General features: G+C 41.3%; 1 protein-coding gene across 2 annotated transcripts; it reads right to left on the bottom strand.

Annotated features, from left to right (window-relative positions):
* Positions 1–2,735: 2,735 nt before the first annotated feature.
* On the bottom strand, positions 2,736–9,359 carry LOC123427139. 2 transcript variants are annotated; one of them, XM_045111115.1, is made up of 12 exons: positions 9,061–9,359; positions 8,851–8,928; positions 7,444–7,525; positions 6,391–6,458; positions 6,111–6,212; positions 5,481–5,570; positions 5,073–5,147; positions 4,962–4,994; positions 4,017–4,091; positions 3,631–3,678; positions 3,295–3,368; positions 2,736–3,182 (listed from the first exon to the last, which is right to left on the bottom strand). In XM_045111115.1, exons 1-12 carry the CDS (start codon positions 9,181–9,183, stop codon positions 3,155–3,157), a joined length of 876 nt encoding a protein of 291 aa, XP_044967050.1. In that variant the 5' UTR covers positions 9,184–9,359; the 3' UTR covers positions 2,736–3,154. The 2 variants fall into 2 exon arrangements, with proteins under 2 accessions (XP_044967050.1, XP_044967056.1); XM_045111121.1 differs by having other exon boundaries at positions 3,274–3,368; positions 9,061–9,319.
* Between the last annotated feature and the right edge of the window lie 16,347 nt (positions 9,360–25,706).

The following is a 25,706-nucleotide window of genomic DNA, read 5'->3' as shown; positions in this document are numbered from 1 at the left end:
TGTATGATTAGCGTACGACTAAATCGAGGGCGTCACAAGTTGGTATCAGAGCCAACTGTCTGTAAGTAGCCCCCTTTCCAACTCCTTGGCCGAAGTTGAGTCTAGTACTTGAAAAACTTACCAACTTTGATGATGTGGCTTACAGGCCCACATCTCAATCGGGTGGGGCTGCGACGTGTCGATATTCCGAGGTCGGGCATGACCCAGAAAAGTGTGTCCGGCCAGAGTGTTATCGAGCGTGACGGGGAATATGTTGTGCACCCCTGCAGGGAAGAACTTATCTATTCGAATAGTCGTGTCCACGGTTACAGGACGACTTGGAGTTGTGCCCTGATCTTATACAACTCCAGGATTGCTTCCTCGCACGGAGTCGAGGGAGGATCTCTGGGCGTGACCTCATATTAATATTGCTGCAACAATATGACTATTATTTGTGTTACCGTGTTCTACTCTCGTGTTTTGCTGCAAGACCCTTGAAGCTGCTAGTCTTCGATAGGACTAGGCCTTCTCTCTATTCTTGCATTGTTGCAGTCAGTCCACATTTAAACCCCTTTCTTTGATACTGATGCATACTTAGCATAGTTCTGACATAAGTCTTGCGAGTACTTTGGATGAGTACTCATCATTGCTTTGCTCCCCATTTGTTCCCTTGATCCGTTCCTGGGACCAGATGATGGAGCCCAGGAGATGGAGTATCCCGCCGACGATGACTGCTACCCCGAGGGTGCCTACTACTACGTGGAGGTCGGTGAAGACGAGGAGTAGTTTGGAGGCTCCCAGGCAGGAAGCCTCACCTCGTTCGATCATGCTTCTTTTGTGCTAGCCTTCTCTAAGGCACCTCTTGTTTAATATATGTACTCAGATATTGTTGCTTCCGTGACTCGTGTGTTTATCGAGCTTCTGGATTTTAGCCCTCGAGGCCCGTGGCTTGTAATATGAAGCTTGTATTGTTTATTTGTGTCTAGAGTTGTGTTGTGATATCTTCTCGTGAGTCCTTGAGTTTGATCGTATTAATTTGCATGTATGATTAGCGTACGACTAAATCGAGTGTGTCACACCTACCGAGCGGTAGTACCACTCCCATGAGCGGTAGTACCGCTCTGTGCGGGCTGTGAAGCATAATGGTTGGACTTTTCCCAACCTATAAAAGGGGGTCTTCTTCCCCATTGAACCTTATCTCTTTAGCTCGTGTTTTTCCCCATTGTTGACCTTCTTCGAGCTTGCTAACTCTCAATCCCTCCAATGATTCTTGCTAGTTCTTGAGGGGAAAGAGAGAGGAGATCTAGATCCATATTTCCACCAATCACTTTCTCCTCTAAGTGAGGGGAACCCCTTGGGTCTAGATCTTGGAGTTCTTCGTTCTTCCTCTCATTTTCCTCCCTGGCATTAGTTGCTTTGGTGAGATTTGGGAGAGAAGGACTTGGGCACTCCGTGTGCCCTTGCCATTGCATTTGATGCATCGGTTTGAGTTCTCCATGGTGATACGTGGAAGTGAGAAGTTGAGAAGCTTATTACCTTTGGGTGTTTGGTACCCCTAGAAGCTTGGTGGTGCGTGGGAGCTCAATCATTATGGTGTAAATCTCCGGACAAGCGTTGGGGTCTCTAATTAAGTTCTGGAGATTGCCCCAAGCATTTGTGGTCACCTCGAAGCCATATGCCATTGTGGTGAAACTTCGTGGTGTTGTTGGAAGCCTTCATTTACGTTGTAGAGATTGCCCCAACCTTGTTTGTACGGGTTCGGTGACCGCCCTCAAGGGTCCCTTAGTTAAATCATGGCATCTTGCATTGTGCGAGGGCGTGAGGAGATTACGATGGCCTTAGTGACATCTTGGGGAGCATTGTGTCTCCACACCGCTCCAACGGAGATTAGCATCCGCAAGGGTGTGAACTTGGGATACATCATTGTCTTCACATGTCTCGGTTATCTCTTATCCAAACCCTTTACTTATGCACTTTACTTTGTGATAAGTCATATTGTTTCTTGTCATATACTCCCTCCGTTCCTAAATGTAGGTCTTTTTAGAGATTTCACTAGAGGGCTAGATACAGAGCAAAATGAGTGAATCTATAATCTAAAGTGTGTCTATATACATTCGTATGTAGTCCATCTAGTGAAAGTTCTTAAAGACTTATATTTAGGAACAGAGGAAGTACCTTTCTATCACTTAGTTGTTTATCTTGCTTAGCATAAGTTGTTGATGTATATAGTTAAGCTTGGTAGTTTTAGGTTTTGTGCTTGATAAATTAAAAGTTAGTTTTTTTCAGCAAGCCTAAAAGAAAATCTACGTCCTTTCAGCGCCGCTCAATGGTTTGTGGCGGTTTTTTCCTGGTTTCACATTTTCTTATTAACCAGACATTGCTTTATTAATGAGATAAGGCAAAGCTTTTGACTCCGTTTTAAAAGAAAATCTGATATGCATCTTTTATATAGTCCACATACGTCGTACTTACTCTCATGCGGTTTGGATTGAGCTGCAGATGACCATGCAGAGCCAAAGGGTATTTCCCATGGCATCAGAGGGAAGTAACTTTCTTGCGTACGCTGTATGCATGCGTGCACATTAAATCTTTAGTCTCAAGCCAACAATAAAACTAACCATAAAAGCACGTGAAAGCAGGTCAAACAAACACTAAAATAGACAAAAACAGGTAGAGCAAACTAAATAAATTATCCACCGGAATGCCAAACCAATCATAGGCTCAGTAAATCAGCCACAAAGTGGGACACGACAGCATTTTCATTGTATGAAGCAAATCCATCAAAACAGAATGCACAAACAGCAAGATTTACAGACCCATAAATGAAATGGTTCAACGAATCTCAAGTGTTACATTTATTTATAGCTAGGTATTGCCTAAAAATGCAAGGCACAAGTGATGCCAGAATACTCTCTGGTCTAGATTCCCTAGTAGATACTACTCCCTCCGTCCCATAAAAGTCCCATAAAATAAGAGCGTTAGTGTCAGAAGCTCTCTTATATTACAGGACGGGGGGAGCACTTGGCACACGTTTTCAAGTTTAAAAAACAGCACTTCCTGCAAGCAAATAACAAAAAGGCTGGGACACTTTACATTTTAACCAGCAAGGATCTCCCTTTACAATGTTCCACTGAGCAACAAATCTGGATATTCGTCTCGCCAACCCCAAAGAAAATTAGTTGGCAGACTTCAACGAGTTCGACCTACAAAACAGGGCATCGGGTTGTTGACTTGCTTGTATGGTATAATTATTTCAGTACAGGTCCAGAAGTTAAAGAGACCATATATGCACACCATAAGGTTCAGTCCTCAAACCTGCTTATCTTGTCAGTGGAATCAGCATTGCTGAATTCACGATAATCCCCTGTTTCTATGGCTAGTTGCAACCCCTGAAATGAAATGGAGGCAATTATTCACTGTAGTGTGATTTGTCGTCGTTGCGCTGCTTTGTATAAAATGCATGATCTTTGTTACTAACTTTGTTGACGGACAGGCATTGCAAAATCGTGTTTTATTAAGGGACAGCACTGGAAACACTTAAATTTCAATTTTCATGACCACTCCAAAGCGCAGCACTTGTTTATATCAAGGAACAGCATTGCAAAAAAAAAGTAAACAGGCTACTGTCAAGTCCAAAATATTATGAATAACCTGTATGCCAATTGTTGAAAATCGCTTCGCTGATGGTTTGATGCCTTCCTGCACAAAATCAAATGGACAATATTAATGAAATGGACAAACAGTTGAAGAAGCTTACAAAGAACAACATATCAGTAAACACTAACAGATATGTTATGTTTAACTGCAACAGATTTTTTAGAGTCTTGAACTGCATGGTAATACAATGCAAGTATTACCACCCAGATATAAACTTTAAACAAACAAATAATGTAACTCATGATTAATGAACAAAAAGCAGCATATAATTGCAACATGGCCTACATACATAAAGGTCCAAAAATGAAGATAAACTACACATAATATAGAAGGTCCATATCAGAAGCAATAATTCTACAATATATGCTTCACGATCATACCAGGCGTTCAGGGAGCTTCCCACCACTTTGCTCTATGAATTGGCAGAGGTACATCACACCAGCGCATGAAAAATTCTGTTGGCAGAATAACATTGTAACCATTAGAAGAAAATTAAGTACAAGGAGCTCATCATATGAAAGGAATAAAGGTAGATCCAACCTTCAAAGGATGGAAAAGAACTTCACATTTTGGTGATACTATTTTCATTACTAAATTACGATAATACTCCCTCCATCCCGAATTAGTTGTCAAGATTTGTCTAGATACATACATTTTAGTGTTAGATAATAAGCATCTAGACAAATCTAAGACAACTAATTTGGGGCGGAAGTAATAATATTTAGAGGGGGGGGGGGGGGGGCAGCATGCTTCAACCCAGGCTACCTAGCTGATGCGGACTAAGATTTGCATGAGTGCACTTACGCACAGTGATTTTGGGTTATGTGGAACTCAGGAGACATCATTTCTCAGACAATTGCGTTTAGGTGTAAAATAGGAACAGCAATCTTTCAGTCTTTAAACACGTCATTCCTAGAGTTCATTGGAGTAAACAATGCAAACTACTCCCTCCTTTCCGGTTTATAGGGCCCATCTCAAAATTTTCAGATTTTCATTATATTAGGCTCATTTTGAGTCTAATAGAGATAAAGTGCTTTGAGTCCCATGCCATATTTAATTCATAGAGCTTAGAGAAAGGAGATGAGTGGCTATGCATGCATCGTTTTCTACATTCACCATGCAAGTCCAATGAGAAGGAGGATGCTACATTTATTGCCTTGGAAATTGAATATGTGAGAAATATTTCATTGGCTAGTTAAAACTAGTGTCATCCACTCACAATTCACCTTGGTTGATGAGATTTCAGATTTGAGCCCTATAAACCGGAAAGGAGGGAGTAAAAAGGACCAAAATAACAACAGAACCATTTCTAAGTGAACACCCACCTGTTTGGCTTCCATTGAATCCATCTTCTCATCCTGTATGAGAAATAGTGGATTAATATAAACTTAAAAATTACAAACCAGCTAACTGGTGTTAAACAGAGTTACACTCACCAGTCCCCAGACCAATTCTTTGATGTTCTTAATCTCTGAACCAATATTCTCAAGCTTCAGTCGTGCGCCAGTAACCTGAACAGAAAAGTATATATTTGAAAACCATATGCACCCCATGCGCACTTAACAAAGTTAATAGAAAAAAAATACTCCCTCCGTCCAGAAATACTTAGTCGGAGACATGGATGTATCTAGACGTATTTTAGTACAAAATACATCCATTTTTATTCATTTTTCCAGCAAGTATTTCCGGACAGAGGGAGTACCTCTTAACGGATTATATAGACAGTAAGTGATTGCACCTAGCCTTATCACATGCTACTTTAAACTTTCTACTTAACGCATATGCATTCCAATGAACACAGATACAGATACATCATACATATGAAGGCGTTAAGGAGAAAGTACATCATCTTTTATTTGCCCAGAAAGTGCCTTCTGCTGATCCAATTTGTCATCCAACTTCTCAATGCGTTGTGTCAAATGCTTTTTAGCAGCCTGCATAATTATGAAATTAATTCAAACATTAGATAATATAATATGAAACTGCAGAAATATCTCCTATATGCCAATCAAACCAAATGGCACAGTACAGAGCCAACAATTTGGAAGAAAAGTCTTGGTTCATCTTCAACAGACTCAAACCAATATCAGTTTAAGCATCAAGCAAAATTATGATTGCTGGTCCAAATGGTTAAGAAAATAGGACAAAGGACCAATAAAACAACTGCTCTTTCTGTACCCAACAATAGTTGGTTAAACTAATAGAGGATGTGAACAACTGCCCTTTCTGTGGGTAACAAGACAACACTATCAACACAACAATGACCTAACATGTTAAACAGTGGACTGACTTTCTGCACCGCAGTACTAGTTTTGTAAACAATAGAAACTACAGACCTAGCTACATATTAGAATCATCTAACACCTACATTTAACTGCATAGTGTCGGCAAGAATGGAAACAGATGTTTCTTTTAATCTTATTATGGAAACAGATGTTTTGCAGTGAGGAATTATGGGCACCACTTATACTTACAGCAAGAGAGCTCTGAACTTGCTCCAGATGTTTAGTCATGCTTGAAACAACGTTTGCCATGTTTTGCTTGGTGACATACATTAAGTCCCCAAAGGAGATGCCCTGAAGAAGAATTAACACTTCAAAATGAATTGGTCTTCAAGAAGATATTATGATAGTTTCAAGAAGAAAAGATAATGGTAGTGCAATAATGGGAAAGAAGATAGATCCTATACTTTTGGCAACTAAAGATATTGTGAGCGTTACACGAACATAAAAGCCATGATGGAAAGAAACATACTTTCCACCACATATAACCATAACCCAGTGCTCCAACAGTTGCTGCAGGTACTATTAGTCCTGATAGTCCTGCAAAAAGATTAAGAACACTGTCACCATATATGTAACATGGCAGTGAGTTTGTTTAACCACACAGGTGACATGACAGCTAGGAAATTTTGCTGGAATAATCTACACAAAAGTAACATGGGTCAACAGCCATACCTAAGAGGTTGTTTGGATAAGGAGATATTACTAGATCGGTTTTGCAAAAATATGTTCACAGTTGTAACTAATTGAAACTTTAGTTAGTGTAACAAATCTGAGGAAAAGTAAATATTGGTTTCCGTAAAACTGGGAAACCGAGTTTTTAGAAAAACGATGGTATTAGCTTATCTCGTCCGTCCGGGTGAAACATGTTTTCCGTTTCCTCATCCAAACAAGATTTCGTGCATACTTATATCTAACCTAATTAGTAGTCAAAACGGTTTTCCAAAAAAAATCAACTAAATGTGTTCTGTTAAAACTAATTTAACCAAACAACCACCAAGAGAAATCCATCTTATCTAGCACAAAGAAACTGAAAACTATAAAGCAAAAGTTCAGCATAACAGTAATGTCCAGAAGCAGGAAAGACCAGATTATGATGAACAAAACGAACAGAAGCAACTAATAATGAGTACAATATTTATTACTCCTTCCGTTCCTAAAATAAGGTGTATTGTTTTTTCAAAAAGTCAAACTTCTCTAACTTTGACCAAGTTTATAGACAAAAATATTAGTGTCTAGAACACTAAATCATTTTCACTGGATTCACTATGAAATATATTTTTATATTTGATATACAGAGTATTCTAAATCTTAATATATTTTGCTACAAAGTTGGTCAAACATAGACAATGTTTGACTTCTTGAAAAACTAATACACCTTATATTTAGGAACGGAGGGAGTACATGCTAATGTATGGCCAATATTTGTAGGCAGTTATAACTGGTCTGAAACATACAAATTTGACAATTTATCATGTTGGCAATTCTTAGAGAAGAAAAAGAAGTTGTCGCAAGCTAGACAAACCTGTTTGTCCAGAACCTCCACTAAGAACAGTTATCGAACGTGGAGAACCTAGATTGCGTACCTGCATAGCAAGTTGGCGCACCTAAAAGGACCAGAGTGTAAGTTCAGGATGACAAGATTGTCTTATATGCTTAGGAAGATGAGAAAAATGCATGCTTAACAATGAAAAGAAAATAGTTGTAGTAAGTCTAGATTGACTTCATCATGACTAACATGATCTAAATCAACCATTTAAAATGTTGGTCTAAGTAACACTTACCTTTTTTAGGTAGAGTAAAATTTACTTTAGGACAACAGAATATGCTAATGTAGAAAAAATCAAGCAAATATATTTTTAATGCATCTCAGGTTTAATACACCATGTAGCACAAGTTCGTCCATCTAGGAAGCATTGCACAGAAAAAAATCTTTAAAACCAACAAGGAAGTCAATAATCCAAAGTTCATACAGCTTCTCACAATAATGAACTATCAGGACAAGACATCCGCAGTGTGAAGAACAAGAAAATATGAGAAAAGAATGCAAAGAGCACGTTACTAAAGAGGAACTCACAAGAATAATAGGAAATAATCTAGTAAAGCAAATTGTGTACCTCGGGCTTTCGAGATACCAGATTTGTCACTACAGATGCTGTGAATTTTAGTGAAGCTATTTCATAATGGTTACGGCATAAGAAAGCTCTGTATATTTAATAGTATCACATGTTATTGCCATAAGGACCATTAAGACTACAGAATCCATAGAATACATACCAGCTGACATCGACATATCAGGAAACCAAACCCAATAATTGGTGCAACTCATCACATGTTTCTATTCTGAAATGGGGCTGGTCTATTGGCCTAGTGGCAACAAGTCATCAAAACACGTTTTCATGCTGGATCAAAATATTACTTAGCTAAAACAAAGCTACCACATATTTGCGGAAGCCATAGCTAAGGCCTTATCACAGGCATCACATCCGAGATGTCAAGTGTTCATGATTCATCACAAGGGCAGGGATAACCGGATAAATAACTACTAACATTAGGCCACTCAAACTATACCATCATTAATACCAGCAACCGGGGCACAGGATCATATAAAAATACACTTAATCGTATCATGTACTCCCTCCGTTCCTAAATATAAGACCTTTTAGAGATTGTACTATAAACTACATACGGATGTACATAGACATATTTTAGAGTATAGATTCACTCATTTTGCTTCGTATGTAGTCTCCTAGTGGAATTCCTAAAAGGTATTATATTCTGGAACGGAGGGAGTACTTCCAATTTTGAGGTACAGGCTCCGGTGGAGATGCATGACAGCATGTGTCTCAAACTAACGGCAAGAGTACATATCATCAGAACAAATTCTTAGCTACATGGCTAAGACTAGGAGTAGGTAGATCAACAAGCGTACCTCGTTGAGCGCGTCGTTGATTCCGTGGTCCGCACCGCCACCTCCTCCCTTCCCATTCTCCCCCTTCTCCAGAAACTCCTGCAAGGCCACGCGACACGGATCATCAAAACCAAATTATCCAAAGCGAACCGCCTTCCTGCCACTTGAAGAATCGGGATCGGAGTTTTCGAGAGAGGAGAGCAGCTGCCAGGTCGTGGCCAGACGACGCACCTGTATCTCTGTGAGGATCTCGGAGAGGCGGCCGTTGCGTAGGACGACGGACCCGGCCACGCCCGCGCCGACGAGCATCACGACGCGGGTGAGGCCGAAGCCCGCCTGTGCCACCATCGCCATGGCTGCGCGCCGCCGCGCGTCTGAGGTGGTGCCGGTGGAGGTGGAGGTGGAGGAGGAGGAGGAAAACCTAGCTTAGGTTACGTCGTGAGGTGAGCTGAGGTGCGATCGGGCTGTCTGGGTGGAACGGAGGAGGGTGGTGATGGGAGCCCGTTCAGAAGGAGTGGGGCCTATATGTCAGCGAGTGCACAACGGGGCAAAGTCGGTACGGGTCAATCGAATCCGCACGTGCTGCTCCACCCTAAACCTGGACATATCCCGCGCCGCGAGCCCGACCCGGCCCAATCAGAAAAATGTTAAAATCAAGCCCGAGCCCGGTCAGAATGAACATAAAAGGTGAATTTCGGGCCAGGCCGGACCTTCATGTAAATCATCGTTTTTTTGCAAGTCCGAGCCTGGCCCGAATTGCTTTTCGGGTCCGATTTTCAAACCTGAGCCCGGCCTGACTCCATCTAAAAAAATTGTCTCAAAAGAATAGGGGTAAAAGAAGAGGTAAGCCCAAAAAAGGTAAATTTGATCCAAGATAAATTTAGACATTATATGCTGTAAAAACAATAAACATTATATATAGTAGTTGTACATTTGTGCATTGTCGCAAAACAACAAGCGGGTAACATGAGATCGATCTTGGCTTGTGTATAATTCATGGCCCTCTCACTCTCACATGTTTCTCCTCTAACCACTATTGGGGACCAGCCTCATGGGTCTTCCCCCTCCGCCTGCTGCTCCGTGGCGGGAGGGATGGGAAACCCTCGTGCGGTCATTATCTCTCCTACCACTAGGATAGTTGTTTTTCACACCACCAAAGCACGAGAGCGATTTGGTCATCTTTTCGGTATATGACCGTCAAGCACATCCTTTTATCACTCGTATGGTTGTGGAGTTATCTCGTGTAGCAACGGTGTTTGCACGACCCCTCTCACGATATCGTACTTTCCAAATTGCCTCCATCCCCACATGAGCGTGAGTTAGCCCCGCAGCCAGTTTGTCTCTCCCGCTAGCTCACTCCCACACAGCAAGACATTATAATAGGTCACACAAGAAAGCCTCTAAATGTGTTCGTGTTTATGCGAGAAGTGATTGCATTGTCTACCTCAACACCTACTCATCTCTTCACGGCATGATACCACGTCATATGTTCCCGCCCAATTGCTGAGGAATAATCTTTTCGTCAGCGTCGCCGACTTGCACCTATTCTGACTCAGGGTGACTTAGAGCCCGAGCTTGAGTAGTACCCCGTGGCATGTACTAGTTGTGGCATGTACCCCTACTACAAGTTTCTGTTCCACCGGCTAATCACCAACTAACTAAAAACATTATGTCAATTGCCACGAGCAACACTAATCATGATCGCATGTCATGTATGATGTGACATGTGCAATAACGTAATTCAATGTATGATTATGTTGAGTTGTTTTATTTTTATTTGGTGTTTCTCCCCGTTACGAATGTTGCTTGTTTTCTTGTTCTTCTATTTGGGCATGATCTCGACGACTAATGGTGTGTTGCTCTTACTGTCTGATATTTATCATGGAAGAAAGTAGAAGTAGATGGTGTCCAAAGGGATCCCGTCGGCGAGGAAGGCGACATAATGGTTTTACCTAAGTTCACACACCTGGATGGGTAATAGATGTACGTCATGCGTATGGCACAAGGATATCCATCCGGGTGTGTGCAAAAAATCCGACAAACTAATGGCACGAGGATATCCAACTCCCTTGTACCTATATAACTTGTTGTTGAAAATGCTAGTTATCGATTAGAGGGGGTGAATAGGATTTTTTTATGAAAATCTTCAAAATAGTAAATGTATTCAAAGTATGTGGAAGCGAAACAGGATGAAGTAGGTGTTAGAGCATATATCTCCATATGTGGTTTTGGTAATTGATGACAATTCATATGGACTAATGGTTGCCTTAAGTTATATTTATAGGATTTGTCCATAGGCACTTCTTGAAGTCCATCTGTTGGGTTCAAGGAGTTTGTATGTTGACCAATATGTTATTCAAGGTATTATACAAAGAATGGTCATAGAAACACTAGGTTGATCAAGATCTCAGACAAAGAGTAAATCAATATGATCAACACACAAAGCGTATAAGATGTACCGAGAGGGATCAAGTGATCCCATGGTATGGTAAGCATTGTCCATTACGTGTTTGTGTACTAACCCATGGTCTTTGTGAGACTCCTGTGTGGGGGTTAGGTGTGTTTACATTGGGCTTGCGTCAAAAGGAAGATCTCATACAACCCATGAAGGATGACATCAAGTGGTGATCGTCATCAAGATTGTGGTGTGCAAGTTCAAGTGGATCAGCATGAATATATCATTGAAACTATTGTCAATGATCATGTGTTGATAAGGACAATCTCATGTGGTAACAAGGACAAGATCAAGATAAGCATTCCTGAGCACTACATGCTTGATTCTTGTGGATGTTCACATGGTGGACAGGACAGATCAAGATAAGCATTCTTGAGCACTACATGCTTGATTCTTATGGATGTTCACATGGTGGACAAATGAAGATAAATACATAAGCTAGGTTTTCCGCATTGTGTATGGGAAAGCTACTTGAAGACTTCATCATGTCTTGCTTTCAACTTGAGCCAAGAAGGAACAACAACATCAAGCTCAGGTGAAAGGGCTAACTCAAAGGTATCAGTTCCTTTGACGTTAGTGGTGCGGAGTGATGATCAGCGAATAAAAGTATACACTCGAGTATGGATCATCAGTACTCTTTTATGATTCTTGAGTCCTTAAGGATCTCGCACTATTAAGAGGGGATCATAGGTTTTGCGATGAACTTGCTCAAACTACAACTTCACTTTCTGCTCAGACCACATCTCCACTGCTTTGTTGTTATCTGAAAACAGAACCAGTGCCTCGGACATCCGGCTTCCTCCGGACGTCCGAGGGCCGGACGACCGACTGCCTCGGAAATCCGGAGCCCTGCACCAGAAGAACATGAGCTCTATAACTCAGATTTCCGGCTCCTTCCGGACGTCCGAGGGCCGGACGTCCGACCCCCGTTGGAAATCCGGAACCTACCACCAGTAGAATTTGAGTTGTATAACTTGGATTTCCGGTCCTCTCCGGACGTCCGGTCACTGGTTAATTCAAAATAGTTCCAGTCGTATCTACAGGCCTCGGACGACCGACCCCTGTCGGACGTCTGACCCCTCGCGGACGCCCGGACTTCCAACAACTGTCGGACGTCCGAATCCTGTGTAACTTAAAGTGTCCGCAGTATTTTCAGTGATATCTACAGGCCTCGGACGACCGACCACTGTTGGACGTCCGACCCCTCGCGGACGCCCGGACTTCCGGCAACTGTCGGACGTCTGGACCCTGTGTGACTTAAAGTACCTCCAACGGCTGTTTTTCTCTCCCCACTATAAATACCCCCCTCCCACTTCATGAGAGGGTTGCCCAATACAGCCTTATCCTCATAAGAACACATTTCCACCTCACACACATTTGCTCACTCCAAATCTTAGATCCCAAGAGCATTTGTGAGCCCCTTTGAGAGTTGTTCCAATCAAAAGATAGATCATCTCCCTCTCCTTCTCTCAACCCAAGCTATTTGAGATTTGAGCAAGTTTTGAGCATTCCCCGTGATCTTGTTACTCTTGGAGGTTGGAGACTCCTAGGCGGTAGGAGTTCTTCGGAGAGGAATCAATCCGTGTGATTTCCCCCGGAAAAGTTTGTGAGGGTTTGGAAGCCACCTCAAAGGCTTACCACTAGTGGTTGAGAAACGCCTTCGTGGTGTTATCTCAAAGGGAGAATAGGGTGAGCCTTCGTGGCGTTGGTGTGCCTTCGTGGTAACATCCACCTCTCTAACGGTGACTAGCTTCCCTCCAAGGAAGTGAACATCGGGATACATCTTCGTCTCAGTGACCTTGGTTATACTTAACCCTAACTCATTACTTGTGGTTTACTTGTGTTATTTGAGCATACATACATTGCATATTGCTTGTGCTCATTATATTGTGTTGGCCATTTCTTGTACAAGATTAATCATTCAAGCATACCCTCTATATCCACACGTTCATACTTACAGCCCTTGATACATCGTGTTGATATAGTGTGATCTAGTATCTTGTGTTGTTCACCTACTTGTCGTGTGATATAGCTCAAGTAAGTTTGTGTAACTTACTTGTGCTTGTTAGTAACTGTATTGTGTCCATCTTGGTAGATCGTGTTGTTGATACACGTTGCAGTGCCTAGTGCATTTAGGATTTGTGCTTGACAAGTACCCTCTTAGTTTATTTCCGCATTAGGTTCAAGCCAAATCCGAAGAAGTTTTTAAATAGCCTATTCACCCCCCTCTAGGCGTCATCGAGGTCTTTTCAATTGGTATCAGAGATAGGTCTCTCTTTAACTAGGTTTCACGACCTAGAGAGTATCGATGTCGACTATTAGATTAGTGCACAATGGCATCTTTGACTTTGATGGCACAAATTATACCCTATGGAGAATTCGTATGCTTCATCACTTTCGGCCCATGGGCCCAAATACTTTACGAATTGTTCTTGTAGGGATTGCCGACAAAAAGAATGATGCATCTTCATCTACTAATGAAATGTATCTTGATTGTGAGGCCTTTCTTGTCATTCATCGAACCATAAGTCCTGAAGTGTTTAAGTCTATCTCGACTTGCAAGTCAGCTCATGAAGTTTGGACTAAACTTGAAGATATATATGGTGGGTCCAATCTTGATGAAGACGGTATTATGATGAAGGAGTTGGTGCATGAGCTCTCCACTCTTTTCGATCTTAAAGAGTCCACCACTACTTCCATATCCGATTGCTTGCACACCTGAGCATCTTCAATCTCACAAGGTAATGACATGGTGAGTGAAGAAATATATGTTGATGAAAATGTCATAGCCTCTATGGACACGAGCATATCTAGCACCACACATAGTGTAAATTATTGTGCTGATAGGTCATGCATTTCACCTATAGATTCCTCGACAAATGTCTGTGGTGATATGCCTGCTTCCTCGTGTCCTCTTGATCAAAATATCTTGTTTCTCCCTAGTTGCTCTATGACTAATCATTTAGGGTATATCAAGAAATATGAAGTACTTTTGACTAATGAAGAATCTGATTCACCAAAAGAATCATCATCAACTCCTCCAGTTCACATGTGCCTCATGGCAAGAGGTAATAATGAGGTATCATCTTCCCTATGCAATAACGATGATATTTGCGATGAGGATGATGATGATGACTTGACTGAAAATATCTATGTGATCAGTAAAATTCTTCATAAAGCTAAAAATAACGCTCTTCAAAGATCCCAAGATGTTCTTGCTTACTTTGAAAATTGTAATGATTCACTTAATCATGAACAAGCTAAAAGTGAACAACTTGAACATGAACTTGAGAAGAGTCATCAAGCATGTAGAGACTTAAGATCTTCAAAAGGAGAGATTGAAGTTGCTCATGATAAACTTAAAAAGGATTTTGAGGTCCTTCTCCTTGAATGCAATAATGTCAAGGGAGAGCTCATCAAAACCTCTAAGATCTGTGAGGAGCTTCAATCTACTCATGAGAAGTCTCTATTTGCTACTTACTCCTCTCATATTGTTGATGATACTTGTACATCTAACTCTACCTCATTTGAAGTATCAACATTGAAGGAGAATGTTGAGCTACGTGCTCAACTTGATTTACTAACTAGCAATTATGGGAAGTTGGAAGAAAACCATGTAATGCTCACAAGCTCTCATGACGATCTTCTAACATCCCATAATGTGCAAAAGTTAGCTCATGAGGCTATCATCACCAAGGTAACATCAAGCGAGCCTCATGTGGACAATGGCACTACTTCTAGTTAAAGTACTATATTTCCATGTGTTAGTCCTCGTAATTCGTCTACTAATAATGTTGCTACCTCGTGTGATGAATTACTTTCCTTGCCTTGTTGCTCTAACATTGAATCTTACACTTCCTCTAGTACTTGCATTGATACTAACCGTGCAGAGGAAATCAAAGAGCTCAAGGCCCAAGTCACTTCTTTGAAGAAAGACTTGGAACAGTGTCATGAAGGGATGCCCACACTCAACAACGTCCTGTGTGAGCAAACATCTCCAAATGACAAAAATGAGTTTGGAGTAAACTCGAACAAGAACAAGAGGGGCCTAGAACAAGTCAAGAATTTAGCCAAAATCATTTGCTTCAAGTGCAAAGTTAAAGGGCACCATGTTAGATCTTGCCCTCTGAAGACGAAGTCTCAAAGTCACAAGCAACAAGGGAAGCGGCCACAAACTCAATCACATATTCAACTACAAGTTGAAGGAAGGCATCTTCCCAATAAGACCCAAGCCAACACTCCCCGAGGTGAGAAATCAACTGGGAAGAAAGCAAAGGGTAGATGTTGCTACTTATTTCGTGAGAAGGGTCACGTCGCTTCGTCTTGCACAAGAGGTAACTTATCCAACCCAAACACTATTGATGATATCTATTCCCTTGGGAAGGATAAGGTTGGCAATGTGTTTGCCAAGTTTGTTGGTACTCAAAATGGTGTCAAGAAAAGAACAATTTGGGTTGCCAAGCCTATTGTGATTAACCTCTTAGGACCCAACGTAGTTGGGGACCAACAAGCTCAAACTTGATCAATAGGTGACTATGGAGGACATTAGAGACTTGGATACTAATGAAGAATTAAGGGGTCTTCATCATTCATATTATCTCAAGCCAAGTCATTTGGATTATCGAGTTTCTATCTTATATCCAATGTGCCTCCTTACAGTAACTTATACTTAAACTGTTTACATTGTTAGGTGCTTGCCCCTTTGCATGTTGTGGTTTTGTACCTTGCATGCGTTTGTATATGTTGTGCTTCCAACTTGCTTATCTTGAGTAATCAAGTATGTGTATGTTGGTTTGCACATCATGTACATGTGAGTCTTGTATTGAGCCTATTTGCATCTTGTCTGTATTTTTGTTGCCTCTTGTGAGAGATTAATGGATTATCCCATTGTGGGGGAGTGATGTGCTTTGCACACCTCACAATCCTATAAATGTGTATACATGGGGAATACCACTTAGTTTTGATGCTTCAAGATTATCTATTGTCTATGTGGTATGTATTACTCATGAGAAATTCAAATTCTATATGGTCCATTAAGTATCTCTTGTTGGTTTTAATTTGCCACTTGTTAATGTTATTGGTTTATCACATTATGGGGGAGTAATATGCTATGTGCGTATTACAAACCTAGAAAATGTGTACATTTGACGTATTGCCACTTAGTGTTGATATTGTAAATTATCTTGTTCCTAGGTGGCATGTTAGCTCTACAAGTGTCATTTGCTTGCGTTTTATGGGTAAAGATGATCTTGGATATATTTGTGATCTACCAATGAGTATCATTTCAAAAATACTTCTTGTCCTTGACAATTGGTATTCCCATCATGTGATTGGAATTGATAATCATCTTTACATTGGACTTTGTGTTTCGTTTGTCTTTCTTGCCTCTTATGAATCTATTTTTAACATGTCTAGTGTGGTTATAGATATAGAAAAAGTGATGATCCCATCGTGTGCGTTTTGTATTCAAATGCAAATTCTATATAATGCACGTCCCTTGGGGGAGCTATCCTATTCTATTTAAAACACTCTCTTTATTCACCCATCATAAAATCATTTGATCCCCATCAAGTGTGTGTTGATGGGAGGCAAGTCTTGCTCTTTACGATGCTTTGTGCCATCATGAAAATTTGTAGAGGGCTTTGTTTGTTGGAACCTAGATCTCTCTTGGAAACTAGATACCTCGTGTTTGTTTTCCTTCAATTGGTTTCTTGTTGCCTTCTATTTGGCATGTGTCAATGGATATCTTATTCCTTGATTTATCTTTTAATTGATATCCTTCAAGTGATAGTTCTTTTGTTTTAGGATCTTATTATCACTTGATACCTTGTCGTTTGATGACTTATCAACTTTGTGTTGAGTTGATTCTTGAGAGTCTTGAGCATGCGTATCTAGCTACTATATACAACTTCTTTTGCTTGCTTTCCTCCTTTGACTCAATATATAAGGGAAACTCCACCCTGTCATAAATTGGCTAAGGTGTGCATGAAATTCAAATTCATATCTATATGCACATATGTGTGTGGAGTTTGTCCTATGTATTGCTGTTTTTTTAACTCTTTGGTCCCAATGAGTCTGGGCACCATTTTGTTTGTTTTGTTGTTCCAGGAACAACTGGAGATGCATTGGATGCTCGGCTCACCTATAAGGAAGATGTTGAGACCATGTGATTATTGGAGCAAGTTAGGATGATCAAAGAACAACTATCTACTACATCAATCCAATGTTGTCTCGGTAACAAGTATCCACTTCATGCATTCTTTTCTTGCAAAGGACCCAACCTGTCTTTTCTTCTCCAGGTTGCATCATGGCATGAATCTCTTGATTTGTTCTCGTAGTACTTGTTTGCTTTCTCAAAGCATCTGAACGATGATGTATTACTACTAGTTGGGATGTCTTTGATGTTCGTATGTTGGAAGTTCATATTGTACAATAAGAAAATATTAGGCCATGTGCTATGCTTCCAAGCAAAAGATCTCATTGATATATTTATGACTTCCTTTTGGATATATAGTTTGTTCCTTCTTGTAACCATTTCATGTGTACATCCTTCTTTGTGGATATATATCATCATGATTGTCTTCTACTTAGAATCTTTTACACATGAGAGAAGTTACATCTCTAATTAATATCCTCTTTTCTTTCACGATCATCATTGCATTTCCTTTTTCAGCTTTTGGTGACTTCGTGAAAAGTTTTATTTTGAGTGCGTATCTTATTTTCCTACATCTTGATGCACTCTTTGGCCATGAAGATTATTTTTCCTCATGCTTGTCTTGATGAGGGTTTTGCCATTTCAATTAGTATCTCTCCTCTTCACAAGGTTCTTACTTTCTATCTTCACAATGGGTTGTCACAAGCGTTGGTTCTTATTTTGTTTATTAGTAAGCTTGTGAACCCATTTTCTAGTATGTGTGTGTGGGAATGATATGTCTTGCACTTTGTATCTCATTTCATCAAGACTATGTGATGAGTCATGCTCATCCTTATCTTAGTTTTCTCAAGTGCTTCGCCATGACTCACACACATTACTTTGGTTGAGCTTATTCTTAAGTTGCTTCCTTTAAATGTTGCTCAACCATTTGTTTTGTGCAATTGATATGCTTATTGTCTCATCTATCTTCTTGCACTCGTTGTGTGTTTTTATTAATTTTGGGGGAGCAACGATCCTATTTTGTGCACCTGTATCAAATACAAAAATCTCATATTAGTGCACAAATCATGGGGAGCTTCTCTAAGTTTTTGATAAAATACTCTGTTGCCTTTATCATAATATCTTCTATTCATGTGGTTCGAAGGACCATATGATTGTTTGTTCCATCTGGAATCTTTTGATTGCTTGCCTCTATCTCTGTATGTTTTTGTGGCATACAATCCTTTTATTTGCAATCTTTGGGTCCTCAATATAGTGTGTTTTCCTCCAACTACTTATTACTGTATTTGTGTATTTTTCCACGCTCATTTGCTGAGAAGTACACACCTTTTGGAGGACCACCTACTATATTGGCTTTCTAAACTTTTTGTCCATTTTGGCAATCGATGCCAATGGGGGAGAAGTTTAGAGAGTTTACTTTGGATATGTTTAGAGGGTTTTGCTTTTAGTGCGTAAGCATTTACATCTTTCTCACATGCATTATTACCTTGTATGTGTGCGCTTGGTTATGCTTATTTCCTTATATAAACTCTCTTGAAGTGGTTGTCTTCAATTACCAAAATGGGGGAGATTGTTAGAGCATATATCTCCATATGTGGTTTTGGTAATTGATGACAATTCCTATGGACTAATGGTTGCCTTAAGTTATATTTATAGGATTTGTCCATAGGCACTTCTTGAAGTCCATCTATTGGGTTCAAGGAGTTTATATGTTGACCAAGATGTTATTCAAGGTATTATCCAAAGAATGGTCATAGAAACACTAGGTTGATCAAGATCTCACACAAAGAGTAAATCAAGATGATCAACACACAAAGCGTATAAGATGTACCGAGAGGGATCAAGTGATCCCATGGTATGGTAAGCATTGTCCATTACGTGTTTGTGTACTAACCCATGGTCTTTGTGAGAATCCTGTGTGGGGGTTAGGTGTGTTTCCATTGGGCTTGCGTCAAAAGGAAGATCTCATACAACCCATGAAGGATGACGTCAAGTGGTGATCGTCATCAAGATTGTGGTGTGCAAGTTCAAGTGGAACAACACGAATATATCATTGAAACTATTGTCAATGATCATGTGTTGATAAGGACAATCCCATGTGCTAACAAGGACAAGATCAAGATAAGCATTCCTGAGCACTACATGCTTGATTCTTGTGGATGTTCACATGGTGGACAGGACAAGATCAAGATAAGAATTCTTGAGCACTACATGCTTGATTCTTGTGGTTGTTCACATGGTGGACAAATGAAGATAAATACATAAGCTAGGCTTTCCGCATTGTGTATGGGAAAGCTACTTGAAGACTTCATCATGTCTTGCTTTCAACTTGAGCCAAGAAGGAACAATAACATCAAGCTCAGGTGAAAGGGCTAACTCAAAGGTATCAGTTCCTTTGACGTTAGTGGTGCGGAGTGATGAAGAGCGAATAAAAGTATACACTCAAGTATGGATCATCAGTACTCTTTTATGATTCTTGAGTCCTTAGGGATCCCACACTATTAAGAGGGGATCACAGGTTTTGCGATGAACTTGCTCAAACTACAACTTCACTTTCTACTCAGACCACATCTCCACTGCTTTGCTGTTATCTGAAAACAGAACCAGTGCCTCGGACATCCGGCTTCCTCCAGACATCCGGGGGCCGGACGACCGACTGCCTCGGAAATCCGGAGCCCTGCACCAGAAGAACATGAGCTCTATAATTCGGATTTCCGGCTCCCTCCGGACATCCGAGGGCCGGACGTCCGACCCCCGTCGGAAATCCGGAACCTACCACCAGTAGAATTTGAGTTGTATAACTCGGATTTCCGGTCCTCTCCGGACGTCCGGTCACTGGTTAATTCAAAATAGTTTCAGTCGTATCTACAGGCCTCGGACGACCGACCCCTGTCGGACATCCGACCCCTCGCAGACGCCCGGACTTCCGACAACTGTCGGACGTCCGGATCCTGTGTAACTTAAAGTGTCCGCAGTATTTTCAGTGATATCTACAGGCCTCGGACGACCGACCACTGTCGGACGTCCGACCCCTCGCGGACGCCCGGACTTCCGGCAACTGTCGGACGTCCGGACCCTGTGTGACTTAAAGTACCTCCAACGTCTGTTTTTCTCTCCCCACTATAAATACCCCCCTCCCACTTCGTGAGAGGGTTGCCCAATACAACATTATCCTCATAAGAACACATTTCCACCTCACACACATTTGCTCACTCCAAATCTTAGATCCCAAGAGCATTTGTGAGCCCCTTTGAGAGTTGTTCCAATCAAAAGATAGATCGTCTCCCTCTCCTTCTCTCAACCCAAGCTATTTGAGATTTGAGCAAGTTTTGAGCATTCCCCGTGATCTTGTTACTCTTGGAGGTTGGAGACTCCTAGGCAGTAGGAGTTCTTCGGAGACGAATCAATCCGTGTGATTTCCCCCGGAAAAGTTTGTGAGGGTTTGGAAGCCACCTCAAAGGCTTACCACTAGTGGTTGAGAAACGCCTTCGTGGTGTTATCTCAAAGGGAGAATAGGGTGAGCCTTCGTGGCGTTGGTGTGCCTTCGTGGTAACATCCACCTCTCTAACGGTGACTAGCTTCCCTCCAAGGAAGTGAACATCGGGATACATCTTCGTCTCAGTGACCTTGGTTATACTTAACCCTAACTCATTACTTGTGGTTTACTTGTGTTATTTGAGCATACATACATTGCATATTGCTTGTGCTCATTATATTGTGTTGGCCATTTCTTGTACAAGATTAATCATTCAAGCATACCCTCTATATCCACACGTTCATACTTACAGCCCTTGATACATCGTGTTGATATAGTGTGATCTAGTATCTTGTGTTGTTCACCTACTTGTCGTGTGATATAGCTCAAGTAAGTTTGTGTAACTTACTTGTGCTTGTTAGTAACTGTATTGTGTCCATCTTGGTAGATCGTGTTGTTGATACACGTTGCAGTGCCTAGTGCATTTAGGATTTGTGCTTGACAAGTACCCTCTTAGTTTATTTCCGCATTAGGTTCAAGCCAAATCCGAAGAAGTTTTTAAATAGCCTATTCACCCCCTCCAGGCGTCATCGAGGTCTTTTCAGTAGGGATATCAATCAAGGATATAAGCAAGGCATGGAATATTAGAAGACATACACGTAGGTAAAGCATAGTCATCATGCACACTAAGATGTATTGAAGATAGACCTAGGTAAAATGAAGACAAATGGCAGTTAATGAATGTCTTCGGTGATTGTATTCAAATTGGGTTGATCAAGAAATGGCTTTATAGTACAATACACAAAGTGATACAGTGAATAATAGAACTGGTAGCTTGATGAAGACACGAGATTTGTTGGACCATTTCCAGTTGATGTGAGAATTGTATGTCTCGTTGGGGAGGCTGAGAATGAACTTTGAAGACCTCGTCTTCACCTTGTTCCCCTTGATCCGAGGTCACTTAGACCACGCTCAATCACTCGGGTAAGTCTTTAGGGGAGACTTACGAAACCCGTACAAACTCGATCACCCGGCAATCCATAATGACTCTTCGATGTTGTGGACCATGACGACTAACCGTGTGGAAGATCACAGTCTTCAAGTGTAAAAAGTCTTTGGTTCACTTAGAACAGAATAATCGTTGATGCTCAAACACTCTGGCTATAGGTGTTTGGGTTTATCCTCGGAGGGAAGTCCCCCCCCCTCTCTCTCAATGTCTTCAAGGTGGGTTGCTCCAAAATGATATCAGCTGTATCTACAAGTGAGCTGCCACCAACTTATGTGAAGGGGGTGGGCTATTTATAGCCAGCATGCAATCTGACCTGATATGACCGAAATGACCATGGGTCAATGGCCAACCGACACGTGTTTCAATGGTCGGATTTCAAAGACTCATGCGACAATATTACTTGGGGTATAAGCAATGCTAACTCAACCAACTCTGAAAGAGATTTCCTCTCATTGTCTTCACTCGAAGACATAGGTGTTGGGTTGAGCATCACGTTAGCATCTAACTTCGATCACCTCGACCCCACTTAATAGTAAAGTGGTTCCTATGACTCGGGAAAGAAAAAACAAAACAACAGAAGGACTTCGTCTTCGCGTTTCATTATCTTCAAGCCATTATCTTCACATACCACCAATGGCTTCGGCCATCATCAATGTCTTTGGACATTTTTAGGGGTCGTCTTCGACGGTTAAACCGAATCACCAGGGACTTCAATCTATGTTAACATGTGAACTCTCACAAACACATTAGTCCCTCAACCATGTTTGACTTCAATACTCCAAAACTAACAAGGGGTGGCACTAAATTCACTTACAATCTCCCCCTTTTTGGTGATTGATGACAAACAGTTTGAAGTTTTCAACGGGGATAAAATATATGAAGATAATAACTTGGAGATTATGATTGCAAGATATAGAGGGCTCCCCCTGTAGATGTGCTTATGAATATTTTGCTTTGAAATGCAAAAGCACATGACAGGTTTTAATTTGTGGAGATCTCCCCTATATCTTGGAATCCAACCATATGCATTTTAGAGGTTCTATGAAGATAGAATAGCGCCAAAAGGTAAGATAAACATAAAAAGTGCAGACATCCATGATGACTTAAGTTTTACAACCCAAAACAACAAATGCTCAGAACAAGAGTTGTAAACATAACAAAAATAGCAGCACCCAACTCATATAGACCCATTTGAAGACTATCAATCTAATGCTTCTCCCCCTTTGTCACCGAATGACAAAAAAGGGTGAACAAATTGGGCACTACACGTCCCCAACATGGGTTGATGATGATGGTGCAACAATGTCGGTGGAGGTTGGCGCAGAAGGGCGCGTTGCAGTGTCATTACGTTCCGGTGGTGCAAGTGGAGAGGTGACATCTTTAGCTTCATCATTAGCAAGTTTGACGATGATAGAGAGTGTTGAAGAAAAATAGTCACAGTCTTCGAGGGAAGGCGTCTTGCGCCACTTCTCTGTGCAAGGAGGCGGAGCATAGAATCTGAAGTATTTGTCGAAGCCATGCTCACGAATATCATCCTCTAGAACGAGCATAGTCAATGTCTTCCAGGAACGCCGACAAGTCTCATGTGCCACAAAGGTGTTCTTGGTGGATAGGTTGTGAATGCAATTGATATTTGTCACAAGAGATTTCTATTGTCTTCACGTCCACTCATGGTGTCGATCCTGCTTCTCATGAAGAGAGATGATAAGCTCTCGATCAGTCATAGCACGTTCCCTTCTAGGTTGGAGTTGTTGAGGCAGAGTGCTAGCAGTAGCTTCAGCAACAGTGACACTTGGCCGTGGACGATGAATTGTTCCAATGAGCCTTGCTCTGGCAAGATCAGATGGACCGGGAAGCCCTTTAGTGTTAGAAGTGCCACTTATCCCTTCAATTATGGGGTTCTTGCTCTTGGATGGGTAAATGTCTTCGTGAATGACTTCCACATACGGGGGGTATATGCCATGGTTGCGAGTAGATGGCAGATATCTTGTATTTATTCTGCTCTTAATAAGCGCATTATCCACCGTGCATAGATCTTGGGTTCAAAGAGATTGTTGCCATTTGCTGCCACGTTGTACAAGAATGAGTCTTGAAGATTGAACCTAATGCCATAGAGTGTATTGTAGATAAATGTCTTCAGCGCGCCTTCCAACTTGCGTGAAGGAGAATGTCCCTTGATTAGCCATATGGTGGGGCAAATAATATTATAGGTAGTATTCGATGGATACCGGAGATCATCAACAAAGAATGTTGTGGGCAATTATGCATCTGGTGCCAAAGGCTTCATGAGTGTTAGTATTTCAGGCATGTTGGGCTCACACATTTGGAAGATACTTCTTGTCGCTTCAGCATATCCAGTAGATTTTGAATGAAGATCTTCCCCTGATGCAACAAGTGGAGTGGTGGCAAAGAATTCCATAGCTGGAGCTTTAATATGCTCATCACAGATCATGAAGTCCATTGCCCATGTCCTCACATCTCTCCCAAAGCCACAGATGTGGAGAGTTGCATAAAATTAAAGAAATGGTTATTCATTCCAGTCTTCGTGATCAACAAAGAAAGGCAACAGACCAACATCCCAAAGACAATCGAGGGCTTGATCAAAACAAGGAAGGTCACTCTCAGAGATCGATAGAAGAGGTGTCTATAGGGGGGTGAATAGACTACTTGCATAATTAAAATCCTAGCCCTTTCCCAAATTATTGGTTGGAAGATTTTAGCGATTCTAACAAGTCTAGTGCACCCTACACATGTTAGTCAACAAGTATGGCAACAGAAAGTAAAGACTTTGCACATATAATAAAGAGTAGAGTTTAGGAAGATCAAACGCGAAGAAGTTGACACGGCGATTTTTGTCATGGTTCCGATAGGTGGCGCTATCGTACGTCCATGTTAGTGGAGACTTCAAACCATGGAGGGTAACGGTTGCAATAGTACACACAGGGCTCCACCCACAAGGGGTCCATGAAGAAGTGGCCTTGTCTATTCCACCATGGCTTCCGCCCACACGGGACTAACCTAACTCATGGTAGATCTTCACGAAGTAGGCAATCTCCTTGCCCAGAAAAACATCTTGGTTCAACTCCACAGCACGAAGTAGGAGGCTCGCAAGTGACACCTAACCAATCTAGGAGCCACCACCCTCCAAAAGGTAATAGATGTTGTATGACGATGAACTGCTTGCTCTTGTGCTTCTTCGCAACACTCAATCACTCTCTCTCAGATTTGGCAGGGGTATGAGAGATTGATCTTGTGGAAAGCAACTTGGGGAGACTAGAAATCAAGGTTCAAATGGTTGGAATGGAATCTCTTGATCTCAACACATGAGTAGGTGGCTCTCTCTGAGAAAAATGGATCTAGAAAGTGTAAGTGTGTTCTCAGTGCTTCCTGTGCGAATGAGAGGTAGGTGGAGGGGTATATATAGGCATCTCCCAAAATCCAACCGCTACAACATTATTGGCCAACTCGATACCACCGAAATGTTAATCTCGGTGGTATTGAGTGCACTAAATGTGGCAACTTTGAATTCTCGGTGAGACTGATATATGAATCTCGGTGGTACCGACATGATGACCTAGACTGGATTTCCAAACTCGATGAGACCGAATTCAAACTCGAAAATTCCAAAACTTGAAATTATCTTAACCGTAAGTTGGTCACCCAATCTCGGTGGCACCGATAGGAATGTTGGTTGTACGAGATAGTGGGATTGGCATAGGATCTGTCTGTGTGTAAAATCTGTATAGTCGAATGGAAATTGTTGGTGGCACTGATTTTGCATATT

Source organism: Hordeum vulgare, chromosome 1H, assembly GCF_904849725.1.
Source record: "Hordeum vulgare subsp. vulgare chromosome 1H, MorexV3_pseudomolecules_assembly, whole genome shotgun sequence".
Classification (NCBI taxonomy): Eukaryota; Viridiplantae; Streptophyta; class Magnoliopsida; order Poales; family Poaceae; genus Hordeum; species Hordeum vulgare.
This window is presented reverse-complemented; position numbering and strand designations above follow the sequence as displayed.

Excerpts from the sequence above, each read along its gene's own strand:
- LOC123427139 (XM_045111115.1), bottom strand. The coding sequence starts at position 9,183 with ATGGCGATGGTGGCACAGGCGGGCTTCGGCCTCACCCGCGTCGTGATG. Across the intron at positions 5,571-6,110 it reads AAGTTCAGAGCTCTCTTGCT|GCTGCTAAAAAGCATTTGAC; the intron begins GTAAGTATAAGT and ends ATAATTATGCAG. Across the intron at positions 5,148-5,480 it reads CTGGGCAAATAAAAGATGAT|GTTACTGGCGCACGACTGAA; the intron begins GTACTTTCTCCT and ends TTTTCTGTTCAG.